Consider the following 24808-nt stretch of genomic DNA (forward strand, 5'->3'; position numbering starts at 1 on the left):
CACCCACTTTCAGTTCTAACTATATCATTGGTGTTGGCTTCCACCAGCATTGAGTATATTTCCTTTACTTGAGGCTGCCTGTGAACTAGGCCATCTAGAAGCGGGATTCGGGCTAAGTTAGTAAGTTGTGGAATGACCGGTTGGATTGTCTTCCTGATTTGTATATACTTAAATAGGCATCGGGGATCTACCCCAATCATTCCTGAATCTCTTCAAATTACATAAATCCGTTTGAATTAACAATATCGCTGATATTATTAATTCTCGCCTGCTCCCAGGTTCTACCGATTTTGTCATACAGTGGATCCAAAAAGATTGATGAGTGCCATAATGACTGCGCTGAATTTTTGCAATCTTTAAGAGTTTACTAGATTTTTGCCATACGTTCCAGGCTGCTCTGAGGGGTTTGAAGCGGGTTTTCATATAGTAGCTCCCCTCCAGCTGCCTCAATGCTACCCCTGGTGCTGAATCACCCATAGCTAGTTCAAAGATGGAGGGCGGGATCTCCCGGTCATGAGCTGCTGGCATTGTCGGTCTAGGCCTAAATAAGATGATAATTTGCTGCAGCGTTATAGCCCAATAATAATGTGGCAGTAGAAACAGCCAGTCCCCCTTGGTCTTGTGGTAGGGTCATTAATTTCAGAGATCTCCTGACCTTCTTGTATCCCCAAATATATTGCAAAAAGATCTCCATTTTTTTAAAGCAGGAGCTTGAGGGTTCCAGTGGTATGCATCGGAGTAGATATAACTTTTAGGAAACATTGTCATCTTTGACATTTGCCCTTCCAATAATGGATAGATGCAAATTATCCATTCTCTTTAAGTCGGCCCCTATTTTTTTAAGAAGGGTGTCAGAGTTAATATCCTAGATGTCCGCCTCAATGGTTATCCCTAAATATGTGACAGCCTCCGTCCTCCGAGAGTCCTGCCAGAGGATAGACTTAGAGCAGACACATTTTTGTTTTGTCAGCATTTAATCCATAACCTGACTGCATTCCAAATGCCGGGCCAGATATTCCATCCTTCCTATTGCCACCTGTGTGTCAGGGGTAACTACTGAAATGTCGTCAGCATAAGCTAACACCTTGGGACTGTAGCACCTGACCACTACCGGCTGGATTGCCTGGTCGTTTAGTAGTGATCTAATAAGCGGGTCTATGTATAGCGCGAAAAGGATTGGGGAACAGGGACAGCCCTGTCTTGTACCATGGGCGATCTTAACCTTCCTCGACTCCCCTCCCATCAGCTGTATTTTTGCATATGATTGAACATACATAACTCTAAGGGTGGTTAAGATACGTGGACCAAAGATGTTTGATCTTAGACTCTGCCACAAGCTTGCTCATTCCACCTGATCAAACGCTTTCTGTGCGTCCAGCAATATCAGAGACATCTGTTACCCCAAGACCTCCGCTATATTAAATAGGGAGATTACCCTTTGGATATGGTCTGTCGTTCCTCTGCCCGGGATGAAGCCATGTTGCCATGGACTTACTAGAGAGGAAATTATCTTGGATAACCTGAGCGCTAAGATCTTAGAATAGAGTTTTTCATCAGTATTTATCAAAGAAATTGGCCTATAAAATGCTGGATCTTCTGCTACCTTTCCCTTCTTCAAAAATGTAACTTTATTGGTATCCTGCCAGGATTGGGGTGGGATTCTTTTCTGTAGTACGGTTAAAAACAGGTCTATTAAAAGAGGAGCTAATTCTCTATGAAGACTTTATAAATCTCCATTGGTATTCCATCTGGGCCTGCCACCTGAAGCCATCCACAGCAGTGCAGTGCCTTGTTAACCTCCTCCATTGTGATGTCTACTTCTAGCTACTGGATCAGTGGAGGCAGCCCTTCCATTCTTGCATCTCCTAATAATGTGGCACTGAGCCTAGAGCGATATAGATCCTGATAAGTCAAAAAAAAATTTTTTAATGTCTTGGGGTTCAGTGGCTATTTTACAGTTTTTCCCTTATAAATTTGAGATGCTATTTGCAACTACCCTTTATTTTACACGAAGTGCCAGATGTTTCCCCGTCATTTCTCCATATGCGTAATTATCCCGCACATAGGTTTGGAACCTTTCAGCAGCTATTTTATTAAACACCCCATTAATTTCAGCCTTAGTTCTGATTACTTTTAACTCAAGATTCAATTGCAGCGGAGTCTGTTTTTGCGCTATAGCTATCATATGCTCTTCCTCATAATTACTCAGCACCTTTGTAAGTGCCAGTATTCCCACTCACTGTTTATTCCTAGGGAACCCAACAAAGCTGAATATTTCCCCCCTGAGCCCTGTCTTAAACGTGTCCCATTCATTTTCCCTTGAAATACTGTACCTAATGATATCATTAAACTGTGTGGCCGATCCCCTAATATGTTCAACAAAACCTTCGGTAGTTAATAGCTTTCTATCAAAAGTCCATTTTGTGGCTGTTCTTGCATGCCTTCGGGCATCTATATCTAATACCAAAGGATTATGGTCCAAGAGAACCTTGGGTAGCTTCCTAATCTGTGCTCCTTCTATAAGAGAGGTAGAGACCTAAAACTAATCTAGCCTGATGTATTTCCTGTGTGGACATGAAAAATAGGTATACCCTGGATCCCATGACTTTTTATATGACCACATATCTACTAGCCCATGACTATCCACCAGCGCCTGTATCCTTCCCTGGCCATACCACTTGCGTCAATATGAATATTAAAATCACCACAGATAATAAGAGGAGATGGCCAGGGTGCAAGATCAATTTCCAATTCTGCCAGCAAGTCTGCATCATCTAGATTTGATCCATAAATAGTGCATAATGTAAAATCACTTGGGATTAGGGCAATTGCCCACCTACACCATTTATCCGATTGCATTCGTTTAATAGGTGGCAGCTGGTTAGATACGCAAATTGCAACTCCTCTGGTGTTAGAAGTTTGTGATGAACATATTACTTGGGTATAACCTGGGATGATATTAAGCGTTCCCTTCTGCCATGGAATATGAGTTTATTGTTGACATATAATGTCTGCACCGAATGTTCACAATACTTCTCCTGTCCTACCTCTCTTACCGCGATCGTTCAGCCCCCCTATATTTACCGTACAAATAGTCAACCTACCCATCCCTACCATTTCCTTGGTGCCTACGTTGCCTCTTAGACCATTCCTTCAAATTACCTTGAACCCACCTCTTTATTTTACAGCAGTGCTCTGCTTTCCTGAGTTTTTTTATTTCCCCCCCCTCTCCCTCCCTCAAAACACCCCCTCCCTCCCCCCATCCCCTCACCCCCCCCCCCCCCCCCCCCCTGTGTTGTGAAGAAACAGACCTAGCTAGGTCTGTGGGTGATAATTGGTGGTGCTCTCCCTAGGGTGACATATGTAATACAAATTAGTGAGTTTTAATCCCCCTTAAGCCTTCATTTCCTCAGCTTCTTTTAGCTATTATTGAATACCCCCACCTTATTCTAAATCCTATTTGAACTAAACAAAGTCTAGGCCAGCCAGAAAACCAGAAGGAGGCAGCTACATTATTCCCAGCTAGTGCCAAGGGTTTCTTCACTAAGAAAGAACATCGGAGAAGTCCGCATCATAGACCCCTGCATTTAGAAACTCCTTCACCTTGATCTCCGACGTGAAGACTCTAATCCCGTCCTTCCACACTACTTTCAGCCGGGCCGGGTTAAATAGGAAGACTTGTGCACCCTTCTCCTGGAACGGAGTCATCATTTGGTGAAGACGCCATCGTCGTTCCACTGTGATATGGCAGAAGTCTGGCCTGGTGAAGAAGGAATACCCATCTGCTGCACATTGTGCATCTGGTCTGGCCTTCTTGAACACACTTTGCCTTAATAGATAGTTCTTAAAATAAACCAAGCGTGCCCATGGTTTGGCATCTGGGTGAGCTGGATGACGTATGTTAAATGGCACTCAACGTCCCCTATGTATTTCCTGGAGCCAGTTCCATCCTTCCAGTTCTGTGAAGGATTTCTGCAGCAGCTGAGCGATAAATACTCGTGCGTCTGACCCGCCCTTTCCTTCCGGGATACCAAGAAATTGTAAGTTATTCCTCCTTTGGCGGTTTTTGCTTTCTTCTAGCTTCCATTGGATATCTATAAATTGTGCCTCGTGAGCCTTCACTTGCCCCTTTGAACCTGCTATATCCGCCTCCAGTGAAGCAGTTCTTGATTCCACTTCTGTCATCCGACCGCTGATGTTATTACAGGTTCGTCCGATTTTCCTAACTGCCCCCTGAAGTTTCTGCGTAACATTTTGTGCGCGTTTACTCTCCATTCGGGCTTCCTCGCTTTGCGCAATGACACACTGCAGAATTGATTCCAATTTCGGAGGTGCTGAAGTGGATTCTCCTTCACTGGCAGGATGCTTACTGTTTCCTACCAATTGGTCTCCGAGAATAATCCCACCTTAAATCATTTGGTCTTGGGTTCTCAACTCTAGGTACTCTGGAGTGTGTCTTTCGTGTGGTTGGAATAGTTTGCCTACCACTAATACCAATGCTGGATGCGCTATCCTCCTCACTTGATTCTGCATTAGACCCAGTGTCTGATCCCAGACCTGACCAGGTGGCATCCGATAGGGAATAAAAATACTTTGCTTCTGAATCAATATACCTCTCCCCTGGTAATCTATGAGCCTTTACGGACTCCTACCTCAGCCCCTCTTGTTCACTCGGGCTGATCGGATCCTTGTGTGCCAGAGCCCGTGAGCAGGTCGATGACTGACACTGTGGTATGAGGTGGGCTGGGGCTGTGAGTTTGTGACCCCTCCCCCCTTCCCGTCTTCGAGATTCTCTGCCCGGGCTTTCTGCTTGCGTCCATGGAGTGCAAGGGGAGCCGTCTCTATCTCTGCCGAGTCTCTCCGCAGGGAAACCTGGAGGCCAGTCTGGAGAGTCGCTGTTCCTTCTTTCGTGCTGGACTTTGTGGGCATATTGCTGACATCTGCTACAACATTGCACCCACTGCTCCTCTTCGAGGAGCGGGCCAGCTCCTGCTCAAAGCTGTTGCACCCAACGATCAGCGTCTCTGCGATCTCCACCAGTGCCGTGACCCAGCCTTTCAGCCCGGGTACAGTATATTCTACTTCTGTCCGAGCATTAGCTCCGCAGTTTCCAACTTGGGGGCATGTCATTCTGAGGTAGTGGGGGTTCAATTAATTAAATCGTGTCATCCCCTCGAGAGCCACCTACAACCACTTCACACGGTCGCCATCTTGCATCGGCAGCGTTCTTTTTTGCACTCTTTAGCGAAAAACTAGAATCTTTATGCATGTTACTACACATTTCAAGCTAGTGTTGTTTTCGCATTTTTTTTTAACAGACTTTTATTCAGTCTATGGCCCCAACGCGCAGCGGACGCTAGGGAAGATCGAACGCTGATGTTTGCTGGAGACACATGGTAATGAGCTTCTGATCCTGTCATTACGAGTTGCTCATGTATTGCCATTATTTTTAGTTAAATACTTGCTTTCTTCTGTTTTTAAAAAACCTCACTTCGCTGCATCTATTTTATTTTAACAGCACTTACTTGTACTGTTCTGTTCACTCAGCCCCAGGTCCCAGCGTATTCCCTGGTCCACCGCGGATTCTTCCGTTTGAGTGGAGGGATTCAAACGCTGGACCGGAAGTGCGCATTGCAAGTCTGGTCAGCAGTCTAGTTCATCTGCTGCATAAATTCAGTCAATGGCCCCAACGCGCAGCTCCGGCGCGCCAAAGGCAAGCCCGTCTGCGCCTGGCCCGGGCCTAGGGCCAGAAACCCTGGTCCACAATCAAAAGGCACGGGACCATCCTCTAAACCAATAACCAACATTAAGGCACATAGCAAATGGGTTAAATATACGGCTGAACAATTAAAGGCCCTTCACACACCCTGACATCCTAACTCTACTAGAGCACACACACTTGAAAATTTCTAATCATGTTCCAACTGTGCTTTCTCCTTCTCCCCTAATCTTGCAGTCGAGATTCCCACCAAAGACTTCGCACCCAACACCGACCCTTCCCCTCTCACAACAAATCCTTCTCATTCATTAGTATCAATTGCTGCTCTCTACCCAAACAAAAGTCAGACATTCTTGACTTACTAATAAATGATAAACCTGATGCAATCTTCCTCACTGAGACCTGGCTCCATGAGAGCTCAGGTCCAGACATTGCAGCTGCTCTGCCTGCAAACTACGCTATAGTAAGAAAAGACAGAAGCAAAATGTGTGTGGTGGGACAGCGGTTATTTAAAAAAAAAATTTAAATGTGTATTTGAACACTTACCTTTCCCACATTGTGAGGCCGCTCTTTTCAAACTAACACTATCTCCTAAGTTCACTCTCTCAGGTATACTTGTATACCGTCTCTCAAACCCCCCTTTGCTCATGGGCCAAAACGTTTGTGGACCTTATTGCCCCCCTAGTCACGAAAACAGCAAATTTTTCCATTGTGGGCGACCTAAATCTCCACTTAGAAAATCCTGCGTGTAAAACCAGCTCAAATCTTATTTCGGATTTAGCCTCTCTGAACCTCCATTTACTAAACTCAGGACCCACACACGTAGCAGGACACTTGTTAGATCCGGTTTTCTCGAACCTCTCAGAGATCACTTGTTCTCCTGCTAAGCCTAAAAGTTGGTCAGATCATTATCCGTTTAATTTCGACCTAACCCTTTCAGTACACCTTCACTCTACCCTTGACACATCTCCCCCCACAAGTTGAAACTGGATAAAATTAGACATTAACGCTCTAAACTTACTCTTGGATTCCCACAAACCTCGCTCGGCCTCTCCTATTTACCAGCTATCATCCTCTGTGCAAACCTGGCTCTTAGATGCCATAAAAATTTGCTTACCAATTTCAAACAAAACTATGAGAAACCATCGCCCACCGGTTCCCTGGTTTACGGAGGTACTGAAAGCGGAAAATACTAAATGCAAAGAGTTAGAAAGAAAGTGGCGAAAAAATTATACTTCCATATGAAAAACAGTCTACCGTAACGCCTTAAAACACTATCACAAACTTTGCAAGCAGGCTAGAGCTGAATATGTTTCAATTACAATTTTAAATGCTGCTAACTGCTCAAAGACCCTTTTTAATACAATTAAGGAACTGGCCGGCTCCAAAACCTTAGCTCCGCCTCCTGCATTAACACAATCCAAATGTGAAGCCTTGGCTCTATTTTTCATGCAAAAGGTAGATATAATCTACCAAAATATTGAACTTGGCCATACTAAAAAAAAAAACATCCACCCCTAAACTTCCACTCTCTCCTCCTGCTGCTGACTGCTTTCCTGATGTGAAGAGTCAAACGAATCCACATAAACATTCTTAAGTGATTTGGTCTTTGCTGACCTCTGAAAGCTTAACAATACTTCTAAATAATATCAAATCTGGATCACCTAATGATCCTCTACCTGTCCCAATATTAAGACAGCTGAGTGCTGACTCATTGGCTGTGATAGTGAATCTCCTCAACACCTCCCTACTTGAACCAACTATTCCGGCATCTTGGAAACATGCCATGATTCATCCCCTTCTCAAAAAGGCAAACACTGATCCAGAGATGCCCAGTAATTATCGCCCTATATCCTTACTCCCCATATTCTCCAAGATCTTAGAAAGGCATATTTATCCAACACCTTAGCAATTTTGTAACAGCACACGATCTCCTCCACCCCTCTCAGTCGGGCTTCAGAGCGGGTCTCAACTGAAACCACTCTACTTGGAGTTACCGAAAATATATGACAGTACCTGGACAAAGGTGACACCGTAGCACTCGTTGTTCTTGATTTGAGCGCTGCCTTCGATACAGTGTCACATGCAGTACTTATTAACACACTGAGATCACACGGCATCTGTGGACCTGTTTTAGACTGGATCACTGCATTTCTTACAAAAAGTACCTTTCAAGTGTTCTCACATTCAATCCGCTCTGAGATCCATTCCTTTGCTCATGAGGTGCCGCAAGGGTCTATTCTCAGCCCACTACTATTCAATCTATATGTGAGACCATTGGCTGAGGTAGGTGCAAAAACTGGAATATCCCTTTACTCCTCTGCGGATGATTCTCAAATCATCTTCTCCCTCTCCTCACATAAAACTGACGATCCATCCAGCCTCAAAATCTGTCTAAACCAAATAGCATGCTGGATGCAGGAACATTTTTTACAACTAAACGGGGACAAAACAGAGATTCTAGTACTGGGTAATCAAAAAAATCTATGGAATCCTCCACACTGGCCGAATGAAATGGGCCACTTCCCGCTACCTTCCCCTCAAGTGAAAAATCTGGGCATCATCATTGATGACTCTCTCAGCATGCATTCTCAATCTATCAAAGTAACGGCAACCTGTTTCACCATCCTCAGATGGCTAAGGAAAATCTGCTGGATGCTACCGGAATCTACCACGAAAACTGTAGTCAATGCTTTAATAACATCTAGACTTGACTACGGCAATGTTCTTTACCTGGGAGCAAACAAAACTGTAGTCCACAGATTACAAATGGTTCAAAATGCCACTGTCAGACTTCTATGTGGAGCCCCAAAGTTCTCCCCGTCTCGAAATATAGACGTAAACTGCACTGGCTCAAAATAGAAAACAGAATCAAATTCAAGGCCTTGAGTCTTATGCACAAAATCAAGTCCGGCTGCGCCCCTCGCTATCTTCAATCCTTAGTCAGCCCCTATTCTCCCCCCCCCCCCCTGGAACTTGCACATTGTTCCCAAATTCAAACTTGCCCGGATGGGCGGTAGGTCTTTTGCCTTCCTTGGTCCCTCCACTTGAAATTCCTTACCCACAACCCTTCGAAACGAATTACAGAGTTTCGCAAATCTTTGAAAACTTGACTACTTGACATATAATAACCCTATTACTACATGGCTTCCATCCCCGACCCGTCCTCTGCGCCGGGAAACCCTTTTTGGGTATCCGTTGCGTACTATAAATTCAAAAACTAAACTAAACTAAACTTGAAATGTTTCTAGAATCTGTTTGCAACAAATAGCAGGCTTTTAATGTGTTGTCCACTAGAGGTTTTATTTCCATAACTTTCTAAAGTTTCATATACTTTGGCCTCGTTCGTTTGTATGGTTTGCAACTTCACTGAGATTTGCAATATAATCATAATATATGCCAGAATTGACTAATATCAGTTATTGGGGTCGAGTTCCGATGTCACAGTTCCTGCTGCCGAGGTGAAAGGCAGGTCAGGTCACATAGCATAATAGAAGCAACTGTTTTGCAACAAAAACTGAGGGTTGTTTTTCTTTCTTCTACTCTATTTTTCTAGTTTACAATGAAAAGCAGAGAGCACATGCTTTTATGGCACTCTTTAGAGAAAAGCTAGAATCTTTTTGCATGTTTCTATGCATTCCGGGCTACCACAACTTTTTTTCTTCTTTTTTTTAAAGTGACTTGTATTGAACTGTGTCTAATATCTGTTTGCAACAAATATTCTTATATAATAGTCTAATGTGGCTACATCTTATTCCTGTGGAGATGCTCCCTAAGCCCCCTTTTATCCACACAAAGTAGCAGGTATAAACATGTTCTCTGTTAGCAATCATCCAAAACTGCTATGTATGGCGAATGGTGAGCACTGATGGACAGAGTTAGCAGTTACTGCAAGGGAATGAGATCATGAATGCAATGACCTGCATTGGCTGCAGACAACTTTTGCAAGGGGTAGTAGCGGCAGTGCTAAAGGTGACAAAGGAGGGGGCAGTACTGCTGCAGTAAGCCACCCCGGTGGTGCCCAACTAAGAAAAATATTGGTCTTTATTTATTTTACAAATTAAGCAATGGCCACGTCCCACAGGGATCCCCCTTTGTCACCAGTACACTTCATTATAAACTTTAAACTGCATTGTGATCGGTCATCAGCAAGAGGCATATGTTTTCCTTTTTTCATTTTTACACTTAGATGTTGTTACCGCTGGTGTAGTTTTGGGTGCAGGAATGTAGTTGTTCTTTTACACTACTAATACGAAACCGATGATTGAGGGTATGGTTTCCAGTTCAGAGGTGCTAAAGCAGAGTAGAATGCATAATTTGTGTCTTGGCAACTCCATGGTTAAGGTGATGCCTGTTGGTAAGATCTTCCATTTTATTTTGGATGACTTAAGTAATCCTAGGATGACAAGTCAACCAGGCATCATTCTACTCAAATTGCACCCCTTACTAGATGTGAAAGAAAGAGATATTCGCATGATAGGTGTAATTGACTTATGTCATGATTATTTCATGTTCCTATTCCTTGTCACCGCCGCTATGTCCTCCCTGACCACAGACCTGCAATTGCACACATGTCAAAGCCAATTAATACTATTATTTGTTGAGGCTTCATCTCTTTCAAGAGCACCTATCACAAGTTTGGGGGCATTGGTCGGAAATACTTCTCGACCTGCTGACTTGCCGAACAGAGGGCCCATTACCCTTAGTCTGTTGATAATTTGGGGTTTCCGGAGAGGAGCATCATATGGACTCCGTGAGTTTAGGCTATTTCCAGCCATACTGGAGGGACACCTTGTGGGTAGCCTAAAAGCAGAAGTCATGGCTTGTTGTGGGAAATACTCCCGACTCTAAGCTTGCCCAAGGATAAGTTCGGAATTGGCACAGAAAGAGGGGGGCTCCCTGTCCTAAAGATTGTTTGTCCAGGGAGTTGTCTTCTCTATATCCTGGTCTGGCCCAAGGACCCAAGTAGGGCACTGCGGAAGCTATGATCTCTAAATGACGGCAGATGTTCTTCCCTTTTTAGGTCTCGGCCTGATCCAGCGCATGCGCTGATCTGGCCGAGACATTTAGAAGCCGCTTTTGGAAGTGCTTCCAAAGCGGCGATCAGCTCACCCTCAAGCACGCGCGCGATGTGCACAGCACTTTTTTCCGGCGCGCGTGCGCGCACAAATCCCAGTTTATTTTTTTACATTATTTCATTTCGCGGCCAATGCTTGTTTTTGTTTCTGCCGCTCCTCGCCACTCGCGCGTGCACAGGGCTTTTTGATTAGGCAGCAGAATGTAAACTTGAAAATGAGGAAAAAAGCAATTAAGTCCTTTTCCTTGCGATACCTTAAAGTATATCCCTGTCAGCACTGCAGTCCTCCTGGCCTCTTGCTGAGGAGGCAATCTTTTTGCGCTGGGTTAAGTCAGAAATCTTGCATGGTATCATGTGCAACCCTGTTAGTGCCAATACTATGTCCTAATTTTCCTACTGCACTCTCCCACCCCACCGTTCTTGGATGTGCTCGGAAGGACACAGCAAGGAAGGTTTTATGCTCACTGACCCACCTGTTTTATTGCACAGTCCTGCTACTAGTCACTGACTTATGGATTCCTTCAGATTTCATACATTAGAAGGTAATTTGTGTCTGTTTTGCTTGCAAGGCTTCGCTATATCCTCTTTTTGTGAATTCTTTCACTGGGAGTAGAAATTATTGCACTTAACAGAATTTTTCAGATATATGGAACTGCACCGATCGAAGGCAGAAGGTTGATCCCTGTAATCTATTACTTCTGGGTAGAGTTTCCTATCGAAGGAACTTGTTGCACATCTTCCTCTGGAGAATACTGCACCCGAACCCAGAGGTGCTCAGCTTGGCTCTTTTGCCAGCTGTTCAAGACCTTCATGGTTTTCTTAATGCTAGGAAATATTTCAGGTTCAGTTTGTTGTTATGCTGCTTGGGTACAGCTTGAGCATGTCATGAAAGAGGATGCCTCTACTCTTCCGCAGTTCTTATCATATTTTGTTTAGACCCTTTCAGTCCTGGCAGTTCCCAAATGTGAGCGATTCTGCTTTTGGAAAAGTTGTTGCCTTCAAGGCATTAAACTCCTCAGCAACATTTCTGGTGCATTGAGCTTTAGAGCTCTCTGACCAGGGATCATGATTGAGCTCAGCACCAGGCCTTTGTAAGTGAAGGTAGGTCACGTGGAATACTGATTTGACACTCTTGCTCCCTCAGTGCAACCAGACAAAACCTGAAGGCTGTACGTGTGGGCAATTCTAGCCCTAGTCCTGAATCATCTGGTCCTTGCTTGCAGGGCTGAGTCCAGAGTGGTGTGTAGGACTGGAGGAGATCCGGATTGTAAGACAGACCCTTCGCACACTACCTGCTATTGATTGCAGGCACTGGGTAGAGTACTCGGGCAATAGTAAGCGGTAGACAGTTTGATGGTTATAACACTGGTTATTCCTAGTGTTCCTGTCAATATCAACATAGTGAGTTCCATGCTGATAACTGGTGGTATTGGAAACTATTTTAAAATCTGTTAAAATACCAAATGGTATATATTTTAGCCTGCTTCTTCACCCAGTTAGTTCCTCCTGTTCCCAATGTGATTTTTCAGTGCTATTTCTCTATGGTCCTTTTATTCATTGAGCCAGATGGTAATTCCAGGCTTCAAGCTTGAAATCTTGGTCAGAATAAAACATTAACATGCTATGTCGTTAAACCGTAGCCCCTTAAAAAGCTCCTATTTTTTTCTTTCCTTCCTAAAGACAGGTTAATTCAAATTTACCCTCACCTCACCGCCACGAATTGTTACAGCATGTGCTAGTTTGTGAGCGACCTTCAGATCTCTGTTCTATTTATCCCCTAGTTTTTATGAAACTATATTATTCAGGTTTTCAGTCATAAAAAAAACCTCACAAAATCAATATCGCTGACATTACGTCAGCATGGTATACACGAGAATGGCGCACCAACAGTCTTAATCAGCTACATCAGGAAGATGTGGACAGGTCCACAGTCGAATATCATAAGTTATAACTGAGCACCAACAGAGTTACAATGGCAGTGCTTATGGTGTATTGCTGTGTAAGCAAAAAAGAGCGTACAACATTACTAAACCATGACAAGCCTATTTAAATTATACAACAATAGGAAAATGAAAGCTAATCACCATATCAAAATCTCGGTGTCATTTAGCAGGGGATTCCCACAACAAGGAAAAGACCACCCCCCCCCCCTTCCGACATTGGGCTTGGCGCAGAAGCCATTGGGACCTTATAAGTGTTTAGCCATGCAACAGTTAATGTTGTTGCACCCGATATTGGCTGGATAACTAAACGCTTATAAGGTCCCAAAGACCAGACCTATTGGCTATGCCAATGCTTTTTTACCATGGTTTACAGCAACAGTTCAGGCTGCTCCACTTTTTCTGACAATACTTAAGAAAGTGACACAACAGCACTTTTTAGCCCCCCGACTCCCAAAAAATGTAATTGGGCCCCTACCTCCTCTCCACTATGAGGGTATCAAGACTGATTTGGCAAGGCACATTTAAACATTCTCCAGAGTCCCCAGGATTTTAAATGTATTTACACACACAGCTGTTGGTATACCTGGTGAATTAGCAGGACCTTTATGGGCTCCTTGTTGAGCAGATTAATTCACTGGATCACTATGTGACAGAGGTACTGGCTTTATGGACTTGTGCCTTGGTTATGTTGCCCCCTCTATCCCGCCCAGTTGATTTTACCATATAGGACTTAATAGATCCCTTACTATTGGCTGTAGAAGTCAGCGTTTTCCCTAATTCCTTAGTTTTTAGGGGACCCTCCAAACATCTATTTGATCTAGGGTACCGTTTGGAGACTCCAGTGTTGCTTTCTTCCTAGCTTTCTTTGTTTTAACTGTGTTATCAGTGGCTTTCATTTTCCCGATAGAAGAAACAAGAGGCCCTTTAAGATAGATTAACTCCTTAGATGAAAAACAGCAAGTATTAACCTGGAGAAGTACCAGTTTAACCAGAAGAAGAATTCTTGAGGACACTTAAAGAAAAGGCAAGTCATTAACAGACTATACCATTTACAATGCATCAAGGGCCAGATCCAAAAAAGCACCAGACTCTAATAGCTTATTACACGTGCTTAGTACAAGCCTTCCCCCATCTTGACCCCAAAGGGGATAATACCTTCACTCAATACAACATACCCTGAAATACTTCGTTCCAAGTGTGGGCAACACCCAAAATGGAAAAACCAAAGTAAATGATGGACGGAGCGTTGACAATACAAGCACTCCCCCCCCCCAGTCAACTGATCTGGGTTTAATCCATCACTTTCTTTAGCCCACTCTGCCACCCCAGTTCAGACATGGCCATATGCAAATCAGTCTGACCCTGTGCTTCATGGGAACAGTTCAGCTCGAACTGCCAAGCCATGCCTTCCCTGGACCGGAAGCAAGCTACCGAGGACCGGTTTCTGGCATTCCAGTCGTCTTCAGCCCGGCTTGCTTGAATCCAGTGGCAAAGTGAGCAAGGGACTCACGTCTGAGCATACCCTGCCAACTTATGGCAAACAAAGAAAAACCAAAGGCAGAGTGGGCTAAAGAACGGTGATGGATTAAACCTAGATCAGTTGACTGGGGGTGAGTGCTTGTATTGTCAACGCTCTGTCCATCATTTCCTTTGTTTTTTCTTTGTTCAACACCCAAAATGAGCATTGGTCCAAAACTGGGATGCTCATCAAACGGAGGACCAGTAAATGCAGAATACTAAACCACAACTCCCCCTTCCCCCCACCAACTGCCCCTCAGCGACTAAGTTGAACAAATGTCAAATATTACAGGCAAACAGACCGCCTCTTAGCTGTAACAGTTCTTTTGTTTAATCACATGCAGACTGGAAGGAGCTGAAGGATAAATCCAAAATGGTTAGTCCTGAGTCCACACAGATATCTGGTAACCAGTGGTTTCTCGAGAATGGCACTTCCACCTCTTGAATTTAGTGGATACTAAGTCAACAGCACCGCATAGCCAAAGGTAGGAAGATCCTCCAAATAAAAACCACAATGCCGCCCAAAGGAGATACCAGATCATGCTGTCTATGTCGAAAGTACACTAAAGGAAACTAAGTTGGGTGGCCCTGCCCGGCTCTTTCTGGTGCTGACTGGTGCAGGACAGACCCGCCCTTAGCCTGAGCTTGGCCTGGCCTGTCCTGCAGTAGGAGGTTGGGTGCTATATAGCGTAACACATGGAAACCTGTCAGAGACCCTCTTCACAGGTGAAGGCAGTCTGGGACATGAAGTCCCATCAGGAACCACAAATGTAAGCAGCAGCACCAGGCTACTAGGACGTCCCCAAGTTCCTGTGTAATGATACTACTAAGAAACTCTAGTACAAATTGTAACAAACTTAGAACTATGTGGCAAAGTGGTAGCAGATGTTGGCTAGCCATACTCTAGGAATATGTGGAAAGACCATACCAAAGAGCTGGAAAAATAAAGGAGTTATTATACGTTAGGACGACTTTGCTGTAGGAATTTCTAAAAATCTGGTATAAGTAATGCTCTTATGTGAGAGGGGTCTATTTATCATTTTAAAATGTGTGATGCAAATCTTAGCAAATTACAGATTGGGTTAATGGTATGTGACATGCCTGTTGGGAAAGTTTACACTATTTTTTATCACTTTGCATACATTGAGAACATAACAGCATTGTAACTTATTCCTGTACATTTTTAAAACCATGTTTGAATTCTGGCTCTAAAATCCTGAAATACACCGCCTTGCATTTCAGTATTGCATGAAGTTGGAGGAGTACCGTTTGAAATCCTGGAACCTGTCTTGGAACGTTGTACACCAGAACAGTTAAACAGAATAGAAGAATGCAATCCGGTAATTATTTTTCCAAATCATAGCTAGATGTTTCCTATGTTTTATTTTAAATGTAACTTTGTAGCACGAACATGTTTTCAGCCCTAGTTCCTTTAAATAAGCAATTAGTCAACGAGCTGTAAGTTGCTCTAAAAGGATACATGGTAGTAACGGCTACACAGTTGCTGAGGTTCATGTCCTTCAAATATCCTGAAACACAAAGTTTCACATAGAAAAACTAAATTTACTAGATTGTATTCTGAAATCCATGTGTAAGGCAAAAATGTGCCCTCCCTCAGAGCTCTTACAATGATTAGCTGTTTAGGTTGCTTCAGTTTACAAGTAAGGGTCTCCTTTTAGACACAAATGATAGATGTTTAGTAGTTTTCTGGCTGTTCATGCACGGAACCATAAGTAAACCCAAGCAAGCCTGACATCCTTGATATGGGCAGATACCAATAAAAGTTGAGAGCAAAAGTGTTCTGTACTGCCCGCTATTATGAGTAGATTTTGAGAGGGCAGTGTGGCTTGCCGCACCAAGATGGCGGATGCAATCTATTGAGGCTATGCATAACACTCATTATCCTCCCATTATCCTTACTCCAGCGAGCCATCCAACGCCCAGACTACCACCGCTGCAACCCCAAACCAGTGACCTGCCAGGGTTGCTGTTTGTTTGACTCTGGGGGCGCTGTGAGCGCTATTGTGGCCTAGTGGTGCAGCCTATGACCTGATATTGCAGTTGATACCGGGAGCCAAGGTCATGTTGAGCCGTGCTCCACTGTGGAGACATCCCATCCATTGCCACACGTGGGGCCCTGTGCTTCGGCTATGACAGACTGACCTTCTACCTGGCCCGTGCAGCCTCCATAGAGCGAGCAACGGCCAATTGGAGACACAGTGAAGCAGCACACATTTGGATACTTCCACGCATGACTGCTCCGCTCTACTGGCTTTCTTAAATGCAGTCACCCAATCCCCATCAAGCACCTGGCCTGGCTGACTGGCTGCCTGTGCTTGCCGACAAAGGTGGGAGCTGGGATCTGGGAAGACCTGCGCACCATCAATATTGTTCTCTGGACCTGGAGGCACAGACTGTGGACCAGGTGACCGCTGCTCTGATCCATTTGCCCTGGTCCATTGGCCATAGCCACATTTTGGACTTCCTTCTGTCTCCCCCACGAGGCTGCCACTGATGGAAAGGGACGCAGAGATTGACTCCCCTGCTCCCCCCAATGCACAGCGCGTCAAAATAGCACTTTCTCCTGGCACTACGATTGGCCTCATACACCCACAACGACACACTTTGACATGATGGATTAACCCACAATCAGCCACATTCTGCAGGGGACTAGCACACCTGCATTCTACATCTGAGCAGCAAGCCAGCAACAATAGATTGTGCAGCTACCCTAGATGTATGCTGAAGACCCATCCTAAATGGGAGCTCAACACAGACTACAAAGTGATGGCCAAAAAACTAGCAGACTGACTGGCATCTCTGGTACAGATCCCGGTCCATCGGACATGAACGGGTTTGTGTTAGCTAGCAATAAGTCTTTAAACCTGCAATGCTTTTTCCATGTTCTCAAATATGCTCCGGATCACTGGCCCTGGCTGAATGGCTGGTACTAGACTAGGCCAAAGCTTTTGAATTTCTAAAATGGACTTTCATGTTTGAAATACTATCACGTTATGGCATTGGGGATCACTTTCCACAACTAGCCAAGCTACTATACTCTTATCCATTGGCCAGAGTCAAGACAGGCTCTTTGATCTTGGAACCAGTACAAATACGCAGGGGCACAAGACCGGTCTGCTCGCTTTCTCCACTACTGTTCTACCTAATGATAAAACCACTAGCACTCGCACTCCTTGAGTGCAGTGAAGATTGAGGTATACCACTCGGCAACAGACTTCATTCTGTCTCTTGCAGACAACCTGCTAATTTTCCTTGGAGATGTGCACTCACTATTAGTTGACCACTTTGCTGACCTTTCTGGCCCAAGGGTCAACTGGGCTAAGTCCTGTCTATTTCCTTTTGATCCTGCAATACTGGACCCACACCTCACTGTTAATTAGACCTTCGTGGCTTGGCAACCAACCATGTTCCGGTACCTGGGCATTCGGGTATACCATTCCCCCAAAGGGCCTGTTTGATTAGAGTCTTGCATGGGCCATAATGTCCTTATGGGCACAAATTACCTTATTGTGGACGTTGCCATTGTCGGTAGCAGGGCACTTGGCCCTCCTGAAAATGATCTTCCTCCCTCGTCTTCTCTATTTTGTTAATCTCCCGCTCTAAATTCCATTTTCTTTCTTTCACCCCCTTGAAAAACTAGTAAGGGAATTCGTATGGAACAACTCTTGTTGCAGGGTGGCACTCTCAAAGCTTTACCTACCCACAGACCTGGGTGGGCTTGGAGTGCCTAACTTTGAACAATATTACCTAGCCTCCCAAATCCAATGGGTAGCTAGCAACTTGCAGACACAACAACGGCAATGCTCATTTGGCGTCTATCAGACATCCTCCATCTGTCCCACCCTTGCACACGAACGCCACTACCTGACACCTTGCATCCAGCGGTGGCACACCACTGCTTCCACCGGAATCTCTATCTCACATGGCCTGTGTCCTCCTGGGCTCCTGCGCTGGCTCTACTTAGCACTTCCTGTGGGCAGATCACCGTTTTGTCGGCAGAGCTAACTGCCTGGAATGCTGCTGGCATCCATACCCTAAGTGACTACTACCATACAAACCAGTATTCAAGTATGCATTTCTTTCTATACAACTCCTTGGTCACTACACAGTGGAGCAAGTAGGGTGATATGGCACAGGAACATCCAAAACAGCTCACTCTGCAATACCTCCACAAGATGGGATCGGGCATTTATTTGACCCACTGTTTTTTGATTCACTTTATTGTGAGACCATTACTATAACTAGTTACCTTGTGACTAGTGAAACCTTGCACATGGGTTTGTCCTTTCATCCACTGACTGACCAGTTTGACACTAAGCAACATTAAAACTCCTGTTTAAATGGATACAGAATATATTCCTTTACGGACCGCTTCATTTTGAACTGTTCTTGAAGTGCTCTAAAGCACTGTCTGGAATGAATTGATATCCTTGATGTCCTATTAGCCCATTGATGGCTTCCAAGTTTCGGTTCTTCTAATCTTCTGGAAGTTAGGCCATTTCTTCACCAATTAGACTGACAAGCTGGAGGCTCCAGAGGCGTCTTGAACTACTGGCATCCTTCATATGTGTTATGCTCCAGGCTAAGCCCTACATATATTCCTTACAACATTGGGATACACTGCTTTCTGACCAGTCCACATCCACCTCAGTCCAACCATTCCTTACTTTAATCTCGTTACTGTGGGCACAAGGCCCTTTACCTGCCATTTCTGTAGCTCACGGTTAACACCAACTATTCAGAATGGGGCGCATATTGCGAGAAGCTGTATTATGACATCTCATGGATAATCCAACCTGTCCAGGCACAGATCTGTATTCTCGTTGATGTTCCTGATATTAAAACCTTTTCTCCCAGTGACAAAAATAAAACCCCGATTGGTGGTGATCTGTACATTCTCTGCCATAGCTGTCTTTGTGAAGAAGCAAATGGCACTTCTAGGCACAGACAGAGATCCCTAGGAAGCAGCTTGATGCTGAATTGACACTGCAGTTTTGTATGCCTTCTGTCTGGCTCTTTTGATTCAGAGGTTCTCTCTGTTTATTTTCATGTTTGGAGTAGTTGTCTGGCTTCCCGATGTACAGTGTGAACTTATTATATTCACTATATTTGTTTTTCCATTTAAAATGTTCATTTAATTTCACCTGACAACAACCTTCGTTTAGTATGTTTGCTAATTTGTTTGCTTGTATGTTGGCAGTGCTTTTGCTGCTGTTTTTCCTAACTCCTTTAATTTTATGTTCGGTTTCTTTAACATTTTAGAGCAATAATACACCTCCCATCCAGTAACATGAATACCATCATGCCACTCATCGCACTCGCATAAACCACGATGTACCATGCTAAGCATGCCCATTAACTAAAAGGTGTGCCTATGCCCCTGACATCTACATTAAGAGATGATGAATGCACAACTTGATAAAACAGGAGACTAACACAAATGGAACACACTCCAACCCCACCTTCCCTCCCCCCTTGTGGATGAATTTTCCACAGTGTTCCTTGGGTCTGTTCCCAAAAGAGTGGTGGTAGAGTCCATCAATACTGTTTGTGCTCCTTGGCCTCCTGCTCAACAAATTAACAAATAGCTTAAGCACCTGAAGGTGAGGAAGGCAGTTTCTCAATTTGCTTATCCTTCATCGTGTAGTCTACCATCAGTTACCAAACCTGGATGAATTTCATCCCCAGCAGGTGAAGTTCATATGAACGGTTTCTCCAAAACCCATTGGACTCTGACTGGAGCTTCCTGCTTCTTCCCTTCTGACACAGTAACAAATATAATACCCTTCCGCATCAACCCCTATCATATGAGCAAGCTAGAGCTTGTGAGCCATGCTCATGTGCTATCCCCAGAAATAATGGTATTTGATAGTTCAGGACTTTGCTTACTGTTCCAAGAATATCTTTTCAAGAGTTTTGTACATGTTCAAATACCATCTAGTATCCATTGGTGTCCTCATCCCAAGGCCAGAACACTAGCATTTTTTTGTGTGCTTCCAAAAGTATCCGGTGATGCTGCATAAGGTACTTGTGGAACAACAGTTTGCATGCTGCTTTTCTATGGTGCTCACTAAAAATAACACTTTAGAATCTCATTCCAGATCGCCGACACTATCTAAAAGAACCCCCACCAATAGCCACATTTCTAACTTCTTCGTGCAAGGACTTAATGCTCCAATGCAAGTTAACAATCCAGTTGGACTGCAATCTGCACACAACCAACTGAGCTATACCGTGCAGGAGGAGTTTGCTGGTAATAATCAGCCCCACAAGATTTAGTTCAGGGACACAGTTGAACTTCAAACCCTCTTTTGAAGTTGAATAACTCACTCAAAATAGTATGGAATATAGATGTCTCTTTTTCCACATAATCCATTATCTGCCACATTAATATGCAAATATCAACACAAAATTCAAAAGGTACTAAAACATGGAGATGTGTTCATACGCAGTGGAAGGCCCTTTGCGAACGTTAATTGGTCAACTGAAAGAGGTATATATTCGGTTGTTAAACTGGTGCTAATGAGATATTATTTTGTCCTGACAGCATACCATGTGTAAAACCTTACAAACAAATAGTCATACAATCAAACAAATGTGCCACATTATGCTGCATTGTTCAGTCTATCCTGCAGCTTTGCAGCTTAATGTGGTGCTTCTCTGCCACATAAATCTAATGGCCCTAAACATACAGGACTTGAAGAACTCAGTTGGCCCTATAATTTGATTGTGAAACTTCTTCCAAACCTCACCATCCAGCATAGGCTATACAGTGACGTTCATAACATAATGATCCCAACATGCTCTCTGAAAATAATGCATTCGCTATTTCTTTACCTAAGTAAGGGCAAGGCTGTTTTGTAGTCCATTTATTAGTAGAAAAACTGTAATCTACATGATGATTTACAGCAAGAGAAAAAATACTCCAGTAGCCTACAGAAATAGGACCATGGTGGTATCCTGTATGTGTCTCGAATCCAACTGCAAGTTGAGATGCATAAGTGATGTTGAACAACTGGGAAGTGTGTTGGTATGCCATCTAGTTCAACATCTGCTTCAGAATCATTATCGTACAATATAAGTTCTTGATCTGGTAACATTGCGATGGATGTTAGCTCAGGTGGTGACTATTGCAGAATTTGAGACGGTTGGAATGATTGAAATTCACAGCATCAAGTTCTCAATGAAATCTGGTACTTGTTGTAAAGCTGGAGACATACCCCCAGATTCATCAAAGCCCTCTTTTGCGAGTCTGTATTAGCGATTATTAAGGAATCGCTATTACAGACTCGCAAAAAGGGATGCATGTAGAAATCGCAATATTTTTTGCGATATCTACTGCTTCCTTATTTGCGATTTGCAAATTGCTAATCGCAAATAAGGATGCGATTTCCCATTCATTCCTATGGGTCTAAAGGCCCATAGGAATGAATGGGGAGTCAATCCTTATTTGCGATTCGCAATTAGCGAATCGCACATAAGGATGCGATTTCAAGGGTGCCAGGGTATCCAAAGGACACCCTGTAGCACCCCTGAAATAGAAATTGTAAGAAATGGGGTTACCAAATCTCCAGGGGGTAGCATGGAACCAAGCGGCAGGCCAAACTTCGGAGGACATGTGAAGCACTCAAGCAGTACCCACAGACAACACACCAGGCGCACCACAAAAGAAAATAAGTAGTTTAGTAGTGTTTCCATTCTTCAAGGCAAAAATGTAAAACAGTGGTATCACAACAGGACGCCAATTGACGCCAGAGCCAAGTGTATAAAGTAGGGATTATTTACATGGGAAGTAAGGGCTGAGTCTGTAAGTCCATAGCTGAAAATAAAGAAGAATGTTACATAGTCATTAAACCTGGGGTCACAATGGCGGGGCCAACTCAGGTTCTCATCCTTGTTAGTTTAATGCCAACCCAACCCCTGTAAAAGAAAACTTCAGGGCATCACAGTAAATCCCAACAAACAGGAACACCTGTAATAAATAATCAGTGGGATATAACCAGGGTCCTGGAATGACACGTCAGGCCAACCTATAGACCAACGTTAGGCAGAACACCCAGTATTAACATCAGGTAGGGGGCATACTTCTGGACCAGGAACACCTGTTATAAAACAGCAAGGCTTCCTCTACCATAAACCTAGGGGTATCAAACATCAGGCGAAGCAGGCCTAAATCAGGGGAACATCAGGCAACAGGTAAAAATGTGCATTTCATTAGGCATATCACCTGGCTCTGCGTATCAAGCGTTGGCATGAGCAGGTAACATTCAGCAGGCAACCATTTGCACCCCTATACTTCTAGGCTCACTTAGACATTTCCTTCCTCAATAACTGGGGACCTCGGGGCAACCCATACAGTAGGAACCCATATTTGTAATGAGGGGGAATGAGGCTCTCTACCCCAAAATATTCAATAAGGGCAACCGGCTTGCTCCCGAGTTGCCTGGTAGGACAGTTAGGTGCAGGCGATTTAGGGCAGTTCAATACTTCTCGAGCCCAAGTTGCAGGTGCCCTCTGGGGTCTCCTCTGCAGTGGGAACCAGGCACCAACAATGTGCCTCGAGGCCCCTGCCGCTCAGCACTCGAGTCGCGGGGCTCTCCTCAACACCTGACAGCCCCAGGGCACCCCCTTAGTCCGGCACAGGTCACTTGAGGCCCGCAAGGCCTCACTCAGGTCAAGGCCACACAACCGGGGCTCCCTCTTCACTCCGGGAGCCCCGCGGGACACCTCCGGCTGGCTTCGGGCCTCCCCCGGGCCCCTCCTCTCTCTCTGGGACCCGGGGCTCCTCAGATCTGGATGGCGGCGCTTCTCAGGTGGCGGCGGGCTGGCACCGACATTGTGCCCCGGCTCAGCCTCTCCCGCCAGCCCCTGTCCTCGGGGCACAGACCGGCGGGGTGGCCTCCCGCTTTTCTCGCTCTTCCCGGGGCTCTCTCCTCTGCACGGGAGCCCCGCAACGCCTTTGATGGCTTCGCGCGGGTTCCCCTGGCCTCACGGGGACCCGGGACTTTGATCTGGAGCCGGCGGGCTCGGGGTTCCTTCTGCGACGCCGCGGCAGCCTCCGCGAGGCTGCAGGCCTCTCACTCCACGTCAGCAGGGCTCCCTCTCCACACGGGGCACTGCAGGCGATGCGCTGCCCTCCTCCCGGACACTCGCCGGCGGGGTGGGCACCCGCTTCGGTTCGCGGCCACAATCGGGGTTCCCCCTAGACCACGGGGGCCCCGCAACGCCGTCGCTTCACCCGGGTCCCCCTCCTACCTCACAAGGACCCAGGGCTTAGGCTTGGCTCCTCTTCTCTGGCTGCCGGCCGGCAGCCAATTCCTGCGCGGCCTTCCAGGGGCACGGCCGCGCAGGCCAATCCGGGCACAGCGTTAGCGGGGGCGGCCGATGACGCTGCCGGGCCCCGTCACATGATGCAGGTGTCAGCCTCCGGGCCTAGCGCGGCCCTTTCTCCACTTCGGCGGCCCTCTCCTCACACCGGGGGCTGCCGCAACGGTATCCACGACGGTGGGGGTCCCTTCAGGGCGGCGCCGGGCCGCGGTGGTGATTTTCGCCAATTTCCACTCTGCGCCAGGCAGCGCCAACACTCCTCGGGCTGCGGCAGTGATATCGGCGGCAATAAGGGGTAGGCTCCCTTTTATTAGTTATTAATAATGCAGCAAGCGTGCCACAATGAGGGTAGGCTCCTCCAGCGCTATTTCTCCTCACAGTCTCCTCAGCAAAGGCGCTATTCACAGCGCACTGCTCCTCCCATTGCCCACAACCTCAGATCCTTTCTCAGGCCACGCAGAGGGGGCAGGAATTTAGCACTTCTCCAGCGCTTCGCAATTATAGCGCTTCCAAATCATAGCGCTTCTTCCAAATTACAGAGCTTGACAAGCAGGGCCTTACAGCATTTAGGGGCTACAACAGTCCCAGGGCCCAGCGCTTACGAAGGGCCTCACAGCACCCCAGCTAGCAACAGTTCTGTTGGGGGCACGATCTTCCCAATGCGGTGCTTCAAAGGGGCCACAGCTTCCCAAGGGGGGGTGGACAGTCCTACAGCCAACCTCAGGGGCACACTCCTCACCTCCTGGGTGCTTCTTCACGCAGCGCTGGCGTGGTACCCGGTCCAAACAGCTTCAGTGACCTGGGTAGGGGCCCTCCCTTGTCAGGGGCCCGTGGGGACAGCAGAGGGGGGGCTCTAGGGGTGCAGGGCCCAGCTCACAGGCCCATGTGGCGGTAGCACCTCGCAGCAGGTCCCCTCTCTTTCTTGTCCCAGCTCTGACTGACTCTCTGGTGGCACATCCCCCTTACTTACACCCTCCTCCCAGGTAGTGCCAGAACCTTCTAGAATGTTGGCAAAGCTGGCCTAAACTGGCTCAAGGGGAGGGAGCACCCTGGGTGCCAGGCTTTCCCTCCAAAAGCTAGGGGTAGCTGGATAATATTATCTAGACCGCTGACCTATGGCAGTCCAGTGGCAAAACCCATGGCCATGGCATCCATTTTAAACATAGGACATTTCAGTCAGGTGCATTTTTAAAATGGGGAAAT

General features: G+C 45.7%; 1 protein-coding gene across 1 annotated transcript in view; it reads left to right on the forward strand.

The window, feature by feature from the left end:
• Positions 1–24808, forward strand: part of LOC147707411 (elongin-A-like) — a 572231-nt gene that overhangs the window by 436460 nt on the left and 110963 nt on the right. The window contains exon 7 of the mRNA XM_086925212.1: positions 15500–15597. Within this exon, the coding sequence (XP_086781338.1) occupies positions 15500–15597 (98 nt within the window). The remainder of the gene's footprint in view (positions 1–15499; positions 15598–24808) is intronic.

Source organism: Lissotriton vulgaris, chromosome 6 (assembly GCF_964263255.1).
Source record: "Lissotriton vulgaris chromosome 6, aLisVul1.2, whole genome shotgun sequence".
In the NCBI taxonomy this organism is placed as follows: domain Eukaryota; kingdom Metazoa; phylum Chordata; class Amphibia; order Caudata; family Salamandridae; genus Lissotriton; species Lissotriton vulgaris.